Below are 14,414 nucleotides of genomic sequence, written 5' to 3'. Positions count from 1 at the left end.
GGCCGATATCTAGAAAGTGTCAATTTCGTTTTGTTTACTCTTGACAATGGTTGAGTTGTACATGAACTACAACTATTTTATGAAAAATGTTAAATTAAAAATAATAAAAAATACCGATTAAAGATTGTATTTTTGTTCTTTATTATAATTAAAAATTTTTTTTTACAACTAATAAGACACTGCACTTTTTTTTAATGTGAATACGAACAGAAAATATTTATTCTTTTGAAATTTTTAACTGTCAGTATGCGCTTTAAAAAAATCGTTTGAATTTTCACTTTACGAAATCGTCTGCATTCTTTCTTTAAAAATTTTCTGCAATGGAAGTCTTCGCAGTTCTAGTACAGTCGGCCACAAAATAAGTTGAGCACCGGTACCCTACCTGATTTTTACAAGATGCTGAAAAAGCGATTATCGATTAAATTGTATCGATTACACTATCAATTTAAAATTCAATGTTGGGTAATTGATATAAAATAATCGAGATAAAAAAATCTATTATCTAGTATCGATTATTTTATATCGATTTAAAATTCAATGTTGGGTAATAAATAAATTATCGTTTACTCTATCGATTAGTCTGTATCGATATTTCAATTATTAATTCAAAAAATTGTCATCGCCTTGAATACATTGTCATTTAAGTTCTTCAAAACGCAAATCTGTTTAGAAGAAAGGTAGTGATTTTATGCCCGTCATCATACACATGTACTCCCAGAGAACACAAGTAGATTTATCTGAGTATTTTGAAATAATCATTTACTAATGAAAAAAATAAAATGAATGAAAACTTACTGAAGCAAGATCTTCCATCATTTCCAAGTTGGAAGTGGAGATGACACATGCATGTGTAAGAACCAGGAGAGTTGTGGCACACTTGAGTGCATGGATTGTTCGTACTGCATTCATCAATATCTGTAAAAGAACAAGTTCTCAAACTTCACATTCATATGTTTAGCGAAAATTAAATATCTTATGACATTCATTTGTAAAAGAGTTTAAATGTACTCAAAATGATGCAAAAGAATTAAAAACTGAATTAAAATACTGAACTAATAGTTGATGACGTCATGACATATATAAAATATTACAATTACATACCGAGTTAAAGAACTTACGGACACAGAAATTCTTTAACATGCAAGTTAAAAGAATTTTTTAAGAAGTAAGAAAGAAAATATTGGTTGTGATGAACATGATTACAAAAGCAATAAGGAAATAAAATGCAGTATGTTTTGTCAGGTTATTAATTTTTAAAAATTTTAAGTTATTTCTTGAAATGGATACGAAATGGAAGCAATAGGCAAAAGGTATGGAATAATTAGCAAAGAAAATGTAAAGAAAATTTTTCAAAGTGAAAATTATGGGCGTCAATTGAAGCAAATCAGCAACCTCTTTCTAGTAATAGAGGATATCACTTAATCAGCTCTATGTCTCTAGTTGACTGAAAGCCAAAGAATTGAACCTCCTGATCTTTCATGAATATTTTCTTCATAATTCCTAAAACTTGCAAGCATTTTAAATATAATTATACATAAGATGAAAATTTTTGATTGATGTCTATCCAAAATTACATATAAGGACAATGGCGCAATTATTACATTCTCTTTCGTAAATAGAAAAATAAAAAAATAATTAATTTTCTAAATTTTTTTCAGGTTCCAAATATTCTGATGGCGAAATGCTTGAAAACGCCGTGGGTTTGATAACAAATTCCCCGAAAGGTCGCTTTGTGCAAGCCAAGAGCAAGTTAAATCCGTTGGGGTTAATGTCTGCCATGCACGAGGGGCCTCAGATGTTGTCCTGATCATCTCATCAAGGTTAAAAATTGCAAGATCTTTACTTAAATAGCTCTCGAGCAGAATAAGGAGATGTTAATCTAACTTAAATAGTATTTTCAAGACGAATGGAATGCCATCGTAAATTCTTCCTGTGCGAAACATTAGTTGCCAGACAATTTTATAGAAAATGCCTTTTCTAACACTTGGAACTTTGAATGTTTGTTTTTTACTTTGATACCGGCTGCTTTATTATTTATGACAATGAAATGCTGTTGGGATACAAGTAAAAAGACTGCAATTATTTCGAGAGTTTTCCAAACTGAAATATATCTTGAGTCTAGAAAAATTCATACCCTAAATAGTCCTTAAATTGTTATTTTACATTCTCCCCCCCCCATTCTTGAAAAACCTCAAAATAAATTATTCTTCAAAGAGTTCAGTATTACTCAGTTTTTAACAGGATACGGAGGATACTTTCAAGGAGTATCTCAATCGATGCCGTCTGCTTTTCTAGCGCTCTTTTGTAGAGGAGTAAAAGATTGAACATATACTATTTCTCTGTCATATTACAGGGAAGAAAAAAGAAATACCAGGAAAACTTAGAAAGAATTCAGATTTTTAAAAAAAAGTCCCTTCTTTTCAAAATAATACTTCGGAAATAAATCAGATTTTTAAGTATTTTGTACTCTTTTTGATCGCTGCTTTAATATTTCTTGTTATACACCTTTTGTTTGATTGCTTTTTTCAAGTATTTCTTTGCCCCAAAACCTATTCCATGCTCCAAAACTAGTTCTTGTGCATATTGCGGAAAAACTTTTATTAAATCTAGATTTAAAAGCTTTAAATCTGTTGAAGAGTCTACAGTGACCAACTATTAAAATACTACATTTTGCAAATTTAAATATATTTTTTTTATTCAGACTGCAAATATTAAATCTGATTTTAATTTTTTTCGCAAATTTACTTTCTTATAGACTAAGTTCTACATAAGAGTTGAAAATGTCACGGTATGTGCAGTTTCTTTATCGCCAATTATTCCGGATATTTTGAGTTTTCATCATACATTTGGTGTAGCTAAGTCAAATATCGTCTTGCACCATTAAAACATATATAATTAAATAATTGACAGATTTAAATAAGTTTGATTTTAGTTTTAAAATAAATATTTTTTTTAATCTGTTCGTTCAAATTTCAACTACCAATGGGTTTTTTTTTTCATTTTTACACTCTTATGTAAGAACTACACAAAGAAAAAAAAATCGCTAAAAATTATATATCGAGATTACACTACGAAGCATACAATTCTCATATGTAGTATTCTGAAAATAAAAATCGAAATATCGTGGCGATCATGACTTTTCCCAAGGTCTACAATTTTTATGTAGGGGGAGAGAGAGATTATCTTTATTAAAGACTATGCAAGAAAGTTCTGCGGACCCCACCCCCCCCATTATTTAACTCTTGCCCTTAACTCTAAGACAAAGTTAAGTGTTCTTACAACTAAATCCATCAATTTTTAATAAGCCATTTCTCTACATATGGCTAGATCTGTTGTCTATTAATAATTACATAAACTATAAAAATATTAACAAATAATTCGAACTCATAATGCTATTTTATGAATCAAATTAACTATCAATTAATAATAATTATTTTGAGATAGCACACCCAACACTAAAAAAAGTATTGGAAGTTTAAGCCAAATTCTTTTATGGGAAAAAATCTAACTGAAGTAACCTTCTAGTTTCTTATCTCAAATTAAATGAAATTTTATTGAATCAGCTAAATGTAATTGCTTTTTTACATAAATTTCAATCAAAATATTTTAATAAATCCTTTATTGCAGTTAAATTTACTTATTTTAATACCCTATTTCAATGCAAAACAAGGTTATTTTCGGATAAACCTTGTATCTTTGCCCCGTGGTCAGACGACAAGTACGACAATTGAATTAGTATCCCCCTTTCCAAATTTCTTCATCATATCAGCGGGCAAAATTATTAGAGAGAAACAACCCTTCAAAGGTTTAAAGTAAGGTGAGAACATTTCCTATTCTTAATCTTACGTTTACAATCCTTATGAAGTTTCTGTATGATAATGCAATTAATTTATGCAGTTAGTAATTTAGATATGATATGCTTATAAATTTATAATTATAGTTATCTTCAGAAATCCGAGTCTGTTATTTTTATCACTCATCAAAAAGAATAGAACTCATTTTAATCGCAGAAAAATGATAAGGAGAGAGTAAAAAGAATAATTTTCCAAAGTTATTTTTTGGTCGCTATTATAGTTTAGCAATTTTTTTTTTCTGGTGTTAGTACAAATTTCTTTTTTGTATTGCACAATTTTATTTATATTCAAAACTTGGTTTTACTCAAAATTATATATTTTCTCAAAGTATTGTTAAGTAAAAACTAAACATTCTTTCATCGCACCCTTATATCGATAAAATCAAAGCCAACTTGCGCATGCGGAAAAGCGCGGAAGATTTCCCTTATATTAAGAATTTCTATGTTTCAGCAGGGAATATAGATATGTGTGATAAATTATTCTAAAATTAAACGCTATGATTGAATTTTTATTGCTTCTATATTTATATATGTATTTTGAATCCTATTCGTCAAAGGAAAACTATATTATATATTACGATTTAAGATATAAATTACAAAAAAACAAAAACAAAAAAATACATCGTTTTATTTTAGGAACTCATGCATTTGTCAAAGCGTTTTAAATAAATATTTAACTTTTTTTTTTCCCTTCAAACTTTTGACTCCCATCCATGTGGCAGCATGGATACATCATTTTCTCGAGTTCTTTTTTATTTATTTTTGTTTACACTAATTTTATGATGAAGAGAAGAAATTATGTAGTCAGTTTCTTGACTCAATTCCTTATGTGATGAAGTTTTTAAATTTTTCAAGCTTGTATGTCGTCGATGACGATGCATTATTTTAAAAATTTTAAAACTTGATTATCAGCTAATCGATTCATTTAATTAAATTTTAATTCCAGAGAAGTGAGTTCATAAGGTTGTACTGGGAATATTTCACAAAGTACGTAAAAACTTTTTCCAATTTCAATGGGAGATTTCATTCGTTTTCATACACATGAATCCAGCTGAAAGGAACCTTTAATCAAAGTAAAGAGCGTAGGATACAGACTAATGATCTGCTATTCCTCTGCTGGCCTGTAGGCAATCTCTATCTGATTAGGAATAGTGATCACGCCTACGATTACTGTCTGCTAGCATCGGATGTAAAGATAAATGTTTAGAGGGCTGTAATCAAACCAAGCCTACCTCCTTCTTTAATTCAACCTTTATGGTCTTATCCTACAACAACGTGATTGAGTTACTCAAATACTCATCGAGTTAGATTTTAAGGGACTTATTGCGTATGCAATAAAACTTTTTCTCCCGATATTTATTCAATTAATGAATTGAAAATATAAATTTCATGCTAATTACTTACAGATTTTCTGTGTGCGAAATTTTTAATAACTAAATTTGATCGTTAACTTGTTCCCTATAAAGACATCTACATGTTCTTATGTATCGATAATTACTAAAATCCATAACCGCCTCGTTGATAAAATATAGTATATGTAAATTTTAAGAAAATGAATAAGGCACGTATTTAATGGCACGTTAAGCGATAAATGAATGCTTAATGACACGTTTAATGTATAAGGAATGCGCATAACTTAGTCTAAGTTCTTGATATGATTTTTGAAAATCACTGAAGCAGGTGCATAACGGCAGACAAATGAAATCATCTATATATGACAACGATTGATTTTGTGCATTTTGTGTATCACAGCCATATGAAAAACATACTGCTTTCATTTTAATTAAAAATCATAGATTTCTCAATCGATTGTATTTTTTTGATGTTTTCCAACAGTTATTTAACTAGATCTTAAAAGTTAGACGACACATTTCCTTCAATCATCTAATTGTTTAATTTTCTTTACATCAAATCTTTTGACATCCATTTTTGAGAATATATTTTTTTTAAAAACTAAAATTCCATAGAACATTCAAGATATTTAGGAATTTCACGTAATTTTTGTAACGAATTATAACGTCTATGTATAATTAAAATTTAATTTAAAAGTTTGATAATATAATGATTCGATGTATATCCATCATACAGGGAAATCAGTTAAGTGTTTAGTGAATTCTTTTCAAATTAAATAAGAATTCCAAGAAGTAGATACATCTATGAATTGATTAGATTGCGTAATTTTATTCATAAAGTTCGGGACGAAATTCACGTCATGCATGGACCAGAAAAAGACCCAAGTAAGCAACAAGATTTTTTATAGTTAGCTACTGCCTGAATTTCTTAAAAGTGAAAATAAATTGGCAGATTAATTAGGACGTAAGTGACGCCTGATTTATTTGACTTTACAAAAAGGTTTTACCACAATTTTTTTTATCAAATACTCTAATATTGATCTAGCTAGCTAAGCTAGTAAAATATATTTTGAAAACAAAACCTAATTTTTTGATGGAAATCGAAACTTTTTCGTTATTTATCACCATTATTATGCTCTTGTCTATTCATACATTTTCTCCATCGCTTCAGTTATAATCGTATAGGTTGAATTATTAACTAATTATTTTTTCTATGTACAAAAGAGATATAGCGCTTTTTGAAAAAAAAATATTACAAAATTTAATGCAGTGCTATATGTAATTTGAGAATTTTTAAGAAGCATAAGTACTTTCATAACACTAATTTTTTTTTGTTTAGGATTTTTAATCCGAGTTTTTTCATTTACTGAATTTCATATCTAGCTTTATTTTTTCTTTTCAAAATATTCCTTTTTTCATTGAAAATGATCGAATACTTTTTTCTCAGTGTTATCTTAATTCCATTTTGCAAGCACCTGTATGAAAAAAAATGATTCTATTTTATATCAAGCAAGATATTCTTCTGCAGAATTCTAATGAGAATTAAATTGAAATAAAGTTTTCAATCAGAACCTTCTAGTCTATCATTTAAATTTTTTAATAATTGTTAATATTATTGAAAATCCACAATTCCTTTTGAATCTGCTGCATCAAAAAAATCTTAAGTGCTACTTCTTTCTTTTGATTTATTATTTTGAAATATTGCGATTTAAAAAAGTCACGATTTTCATACACATATTATTCTCTTAAGACACATGCTTAAAGTACTTATTTCTAAAATCGTTATGAATTAAGGAAACATTCAATTACGCACATTTAAACGATGAAAATAATATTTTGCAATCTGAATTGCGTATTTCCTTGTCTTAGGCATGAATTGATTCCCAAACATGTCCAATGTAAAAGGTTCACATATTTTTAGTAAGTGCAAACATTGCGTAAAATTTTAGGCGATAAATGTAATTAATATAGGCGAAAATTCACAATTCTTTCTGAATCATCTACATCAGAATTTCTTCTTTTAAAAAAAGTCAAGTTTAACATACAATGTTAATACACTATTCTCTTAAATATTTATTTTTAAAAATCATTTGGGAATTAAAGAAGTATTCAATTCAAGTATATTTACAAGATGGGAGTAGGTTTCTGCAATCTGAATTACGTGCTCCCTTACCTTTTGCAATAATTTTATAGCAGAAAATAGCAACTGAAATTTTTCGCAGTTACAAAAAAAATAACGGAGGATAAGAAAATGTAAAAAGTTACTAATTTATTTTCAATTTATATGCAAAATTTATTATTATAGATTTCCTGCTTTTCACAAGCACTTTCACTTTTATTTTTGAATCAAAATTGGAAAAAAATTATCATATCATTCACCAAAAATTATCATAATACATTAGTTTTTTTATGTATACATTTTATCATATTTCTCCAAGCCATAGCTTTTATCTTATTTAAAAGCGAAAACTTGAGAAGTAACGAAATTATCTTCCCAAGGAACAAGTGCAGTGCTAAAATGATTTACATAAATTTAGTAAGTGCTCACATTACGTCAGATTTAGATGGTAGACGCAGTAAATAATTTTTTATTATTATTCATTGCAAGCTGGAGAAAATGGAACAGCCATAAACAGAGTTCCCAAGACGCGAAACGCAGATACGGGTTATCTGCACTTTTAGGTTTGGAGAACAAACCCATTTATAAAGCAAAAGACGATTCATTGCATCAAGTAAAAGAAATAACGTCTTACAGGAATAAGACAACTTTTTTCTTCGCTGTAGACTTTAGGGAGTGAAATACGATGACCCTTTCTATGTTAATTGCTTGGTAAATGGTTTGCTTGCGTACAAAACTATCGTTAATATCGACCATCGAAGGTATATCTCGTTACTGCTTTCAGAATTAGTAAATCAGAAACAAGTAATTCTGTAATTCTCAAACGTATTTCTAGAAAGACAAAAGTCATTACTTTCTCTATCCGGGTGGAAATCACAATCAATGGGTTAAATACGTTTGGAGCAATGACAGTTTTGGAATGTGTCCAAAAATACAAAGTACAAAAGACACTGCTATTTTTCGAATATTTGACATAAAGAGTTTTCTTTCCATGAATTACGCTTTTTGTTCAACTATTTTTATATGCCCCATTCTGCCAGGAATGCTGCTTTTTACCGCTTTTTTGTATTTGGCGTTAAAAAAAATTCTTTTCAGGAAAATCCTATCAATCTCTTACATGAATTTGTAACATTTAATAATGAGTGGTTCTGGAAACTTCCAACAGAAAATGGTGAAAAATTTGCACCGAAAAAGATTGTCAATAAAAACAGCTGTAATGTTGTCGGAGGGATAGTTCACCACATAACCATCCTTTCCGAGCATGTAGTTCTCTTTTTAAACTTATAAGTTAAAATATATCATTCATAGACAACTTAGTTGGATTAAAAAAAAAAGAGTATAAACCCTCTACATATCAAGTGGTGTATAGACTAAATCAATACAACTGCACATTCTCAAAATAAAAGATACTATTTAACCCTTTAAAGGGCCATATTTTTCTAGTCATATTATGTTAAAATATTTTTAGGCTTAATTAGAATAAGAAAAGGGATTCATTTAGCTTATTAGATAAATTTAATTTGATTAATTAATTAATTTGGTTAATTAATAATTAAGTAACAATTCAAGAGACATCATTTTGTGTGAGATAAAGAATTGAAGCATCTAAGTTCCTGTCTTTCTAAAAAAATTTGTCAGAACTTATGAAAACCTACATAAATTCATACAAAGATTAGTAAATTTGGTGGGAAGCATACTTCCCACGACCCTAGAAAGGGTTAATTAAAAAGCAGAGAAGATAAAACTGTTAAATGATTAGGATTGTCTGTGAATATTTCAAGTCATACAATGTTTAAACAATAAGTAAATGAAAATTGTCATTTAATTTCTACTTAATTTTAAATGGCATTAAAGATTAAAAAAAACGGCAACTTTAAAATTTGATTCATAAATAGCTATTAAATGAGATAATGGAAACCAGAAAAGACTAACCCACAATTTTCACCAAAATGAGCAAGGCAATATAATTGGTAAGCGTTGAAAGTAAACCATTTCACAAGTGCATCTAATATAAACCAGATAAAACTTTCCAATCCATTATGTGGGAGCAAAAATGTGGCGTTTCTTCACTCTGGTTAACAACTTTTCTTACATTAAAATATGGATTAATCGAATTGAAAACATTTAATATCTGTCATTATCGAATCATCCCTAATAATCGTCTGTCATTATCAACATTTAATATCTGTCATTATCGTATCAAACATTTATTATCTCGAAAAAATATATAATTAACACCTTTCGATTTATAAACACGACTTATCTATTCGAATAATGGACATCATATTTACAATAAATACCAACAACTATCTCACAATGGAAGATAAAAAAATAAAAATATTACTATCAAGAGTTTAGGAATAAAACACCTGTTTAAAAAGTAAATAAAATAAAATGCTATATAACGCAGCGAAATATTACTTATAATTTAAAATTCATAATTTTTATAAAATTAAATTTTTTTTTTAACTAATCCTTCATTTTTCTTCATTAGAAGTGGATTTTCAATGCTCCTTACTTAACATGCTTTGTCATCATTTTCATCAATTTCGTTAATGATAAAACAAGCGACTATTCTTATATTCATTCTATTCTATTCTTCTATTCTAATAATTCTATTCTTATATTTATATTAATATTAATTATAAACAACTAATTATTATTTAAAACTTAATTTAGCCACCGCTTTTGTTCATTAATAAAGTTCTTAAGATCCAGAATTAGAATCAGACTTTTAAATCCCATTTCTTGAAATAAGGTTAGAGTTATTTAGGGAATGTTTCTGCACAATAAATAAACGTTAGTGAGATGCATATCAAACAATGAAAGCAAACATCAAACAAAAGGAATCATCGAAAATTTTTAATTAATTAAACCGACTTGACAAATATGAGAAAGGAAGATAATAACAAAGAATATTCATCTAAAGTTGATTAAATCTCATGCATAGCTGAAATACCTCCACACTAAATATTCAACCAAAGTATTTCCAATTGTTTTGGAAAATTCAATGCAAAGATTTAGTTAGGTAGATCTCTATTGTGTAAAGAATCGATCTGAAAAGACGAAACATTCTTCTATTCAAACATTCTTTCTTTACTTTTCTCAATAAAACAGAAAAACCAAATATTATAAGATGAAATAAATTTATTAGTTTAATGAGAAAATCGGCTGACGCAAAATGAATTCTTTTTGATTTTAAAGCAAAAATCCGGAACAAACGAATATAAATTTTAGCAATGATTATGTTTATACGTATAATACAAAATCTTGATTTTGTATTCAAAGTAACTGATGTTGCAATTTCAGTAAATGCTTTAATTTGTTTTTCTAGAAGACCAGTGCTTAATGGGTACTTGTGTTTTTAATTGGCATATTTGTTTTGATGTGAAGTAGCATTTTTATAGATAGTTTTATTATATATAATTACCAATTGTTTGGAAAATTGTAATCAAGTCTGTCCGTAAGAAGATGGTAATCATTGAAATGACTAAAGAATCATATCTAAAAATGAATTTTGTGTGTAATCCATCAATGGATTTCAAAACTGAACCACGAAGTGAAGGGAATCGTGCAAGCATTCATTCCTTAGGCTAGATAATACAAGTTCATAATTAAATTCAGAATTCCATTGAATCATCAATGGATTCCGAATTAAATAGGCGTTGTGTTCTTGGCATTTGGATCATATTAGTACAACTTCAACAGACTGGGTGACCTAAGTTCAGAACTAAATTTAGAATCATAATCAGTAAATGCAAAAGTTCACCAGTCTCTACATGAAAAGAATGAATAATTTAAGATTTTATTTTAACTATCAATTTGCATTTTATTAATTGTGTACTTTTTATTCATGGAATCCATAGCGATTTGATACTTTTCTAGATTGAAATCAGTTGATTACTACCTGCATAGCATTTTGAAGAGTCTATTTACCATATCTACTGACACATGCGAAGAATTTTTTTTATAAATTATTATAAGAATTTAATTATTATTATGGTTTGCGACAAAATAATTTCTGAAAATAAAATTTTTTCCCTCTGAATCATCATATATTCCCTTAACTAGCAAATACCATCTACCTTCATTTTCCAATTTTCACATGAAGAAGAAAAGAATTTTGTTTGTTTGGATTGTAGTTTGATAGTTGTTCCAAGGGTGGATGTTTACATATCTAGCATGAATACAGGACTGTTTATTTGCTTAAGATCTGAATAAAATCCACCATGTTTTTCACAAGTAGCGAACAAATATGGTTTTATGTTCCTCTTTTAAAATTTGAAAGAATAAAAAGCAGGTGTTGTAGCTTATTATATGACTATCATTCTTTATTGTGTTTGAAAAATGCTAAAATGCTCTTTTTTTTAAAAAAAAATAAGTCCGTTGACTGCCTTTCTAAATATCATTATCATCAAACAGTCAGAAAATATTCAAAACAAACGGTAAATTTCGGTTTTCACATTCCAACAATGGAAAACGTTGACTTGATGGAAAAAAAATCGATTTTTTTTTCTCATCAGCACAATAAATGTTATCTAAATCGCATAAATTATGCAAACACCAGAAAGAAAACAAAATTTTGAGCTCAGGATAATTTGACTGAGAAGGTGAATCTAAAAAAAATAATTTTTTTTTCACATCACTGTGGGGAATAATCTTGATCCTTAAGCAAACGAGTAATCCGATCGATATCTTTTCTAACATCTTTCTTTTTTGTTAAAAACTAATGAATCTGTTTGTTTACTTACCATTTCCATACGCAAATATAAATTATGCAAATATCAATAGATCATATTTATTTTCATCTTACGTGAATACATTAATTAGTTTCGGAAGCATATTTTGTAAAGACTTTTTCGTTTATTTAGCTTTTAATCGACAGGCGAAGTATTAAACATTGCAGTATACAAGACGATAATTCAAACGCGTGGAATTGAGATTCAGAATAATGAACTGCACTTATATTAATAAAAATCAATCACAAAATTTTATTTAGAAATGCACAAATTAAAAATATGGGTTAAATATAGATATTTATTATATCTTTTAACTAGAGATCTCGTTTTTACAAGCTTACAACCAATTTTGAGGCGACCAGACGGGTGTTTTAGATCTTTCTAATTTTGATAAGCATTAGATGATGAAGATGTCGCCAAAGCTTGTATTCAATTTTCCATTTTTCAATACCACATCAACCTGCTCTCGATGGCAGATTTAATATGTACCAGATGTGTATATTAGGTAGATCTTTCGTAGAATCGGATCTGGATCTGCGATCCGAAAATTTTATTATCGAACGAACCCATCGTGCTTCCTTTCATAGAAAGGAGATTTATAATTAAAAAAGGGACACATAAAAATAATTGCAATTTAACTTTTAATTATGAAATGTCTTTTCTAGCTGTTAAATGATAACCGTATAACCCCCCAAAATGTCTTCATGAGGTTAAGGAAATTTTGAAGAACAGGCATAATGCAAGTAAAGAAGATTTTTCTTTCATAATAAAACATTGTTTCCGAGGCTTACTGGCAAAATATTGAGAATTTGACGATCATGGTTTCGATATTCTATTCTACTAAAGCTCAGTTATCTAAAGAGTTGATGAGAGAGATATCTTTTGTGGATCATATATCCTCTTGCTAATGTGATATGGAAGTATGTATGGTAAATTTCCGGTTCAAGTGTTATCTTTGTCATTTGATCATGGTTCGAAATGGCTAGATCCATTCCAAAATAATCCTTTTATTACCTCCAAAGAGACATCCATTCAAATGTCACGTTTGGCTTGATTATTAAGTTTGCACTTAAATTAAAGCAATCCAATCTCATTATAGTGAATTTATAGAAATTTAAAGAATTCCAACATGAATAGTATGCATATTAAAGTTGATGGATAGTCCAAATTAGTAGATTATTGTTAGAAGTAGACACTTATTGCTTCAAAACAGGATGTGCATTTGATACTGAACCTAGTTTCACATTGTTATGTATGAATTTAAATTAAAGCAACCAAATCTCCATATTGAGAATTTATAAGTGAATGACGTCTGTACTAACAGTGATGTGATTGTCAAATGATGCTGGTTCAAAATGGCTAGATTCATGCCAATGTAACTCTCTTATTGCTTCATAAAGTAATATATACATTGAAATTAAACTAAACTTCACATTGTTATATTTACATTTAAATTATAGTAATCAAATTTCCTTGTAGTGAATTTATAGGAGTTTAAATTATTTTTGCATGTTTGATATATACCTCAAAAGTGTTGGCTTGTCCCTTGACGATAGTTCAAAATGGTTAGATTTTTGATAAAGTAATCCTCTTAAAAGGGATGCACATTGATTGATATTAAACCAAGCTTCACATCGTTATTTTTGCACTTAAAGGAATCACATCTGCTAAAAGTGAACTTTTAAGAATTTAGAAGTTTCATATATATATATATATATATTAGCTAATTTTACTTACTAGATAATATTTGTAAGTTAAAAAATTTTTAGAAGAAACTTTTTAATCGTGTATTATTAAGGAAATGTGATAAAAATTAGCAGTAAATTAGGATCGCTGCTAAAATGTATAAATTTTAAAAAGCTGGGGTTTTTTTTGGTTGATGAAAATAATAAAGCAGCAATTTTTATTTCCAAAATCTAGATCTTTAATAAATGCGAAAAGAAAAAAAGTTATCAAGAGGAGTGAAGGGCAGAAGCAGTTCCCGTGATTTCATCTGCATCCGGAAAAAATATTGTTTATTACGTCAGCTAAAATTAAACGACTCAAAATTTATATTTTCGGAATTTAGGATTATGAAATAACGCACATAATACAGTTCGCTCCTTATTTTATAAGACAAAAAAAATAAGCAACAGTTAAAACTTAAATAGCATCCATCTATTAAATGTGAAAAAGTTCAGTTTTACTATCGTCCCATTTTAAAGCAATACTAGGGATATTTTGGGACGGATCTAGTAATTTTGAACAGCGGTCAGATGTCGATACAACACCTGAGTTGGCACCCCCTCTTCGAACTTCCACACCATACCAGCGGGAGAGCGGTTCGCCCCGACAAATTTAACTTACCCCAG

The 14,414-nt window shown here is 28.5% G+C and overlaps 1 protein-coding gene across 2 annotated transcripts in view; it reads right to left on the bottom strand.

The window, feature by feature from the left end:
• Positions 1 to 14,414, bottom strand: part of LOC129959972 (multiple epidermal growth factor-like domains protein 6) — a 350,782-nt gene that overhangs the window by 78,917 nt on the left and 257,451 nt on the right. For both annotated transcript variants that reach the window (XM_056072919.1, XM_056072920.1), the window contains exon 11: positions 796 to 915. In XM_056072919.1, coding sequence (XP_055928894.1) covers positions 796 to 915 — 120 coding nt within the window. The remainder of the gene's footprint in view (positions 1 to 795; positions 916 to 14,414) is intronic.

Source organism: Argiope bruennichi, chromosome X2 (genome assembly GCF_947563725.1).
Source record: "Argiope bruennichi chromosome X2, qqArgBrue1.1, whole genome shotgun sequence".
Lineage (NCBI taxonomy): Eukaryota > Metazoa > Arthropoda > Arachnida > Araneae > Araneidae > Argiope > Argiope bruennichi.
The sequence above is the reverse complement of the archived record's forward strand: the minus strand, read 5'-3'. Positions and strand labels throughout refer to the sequence as shown.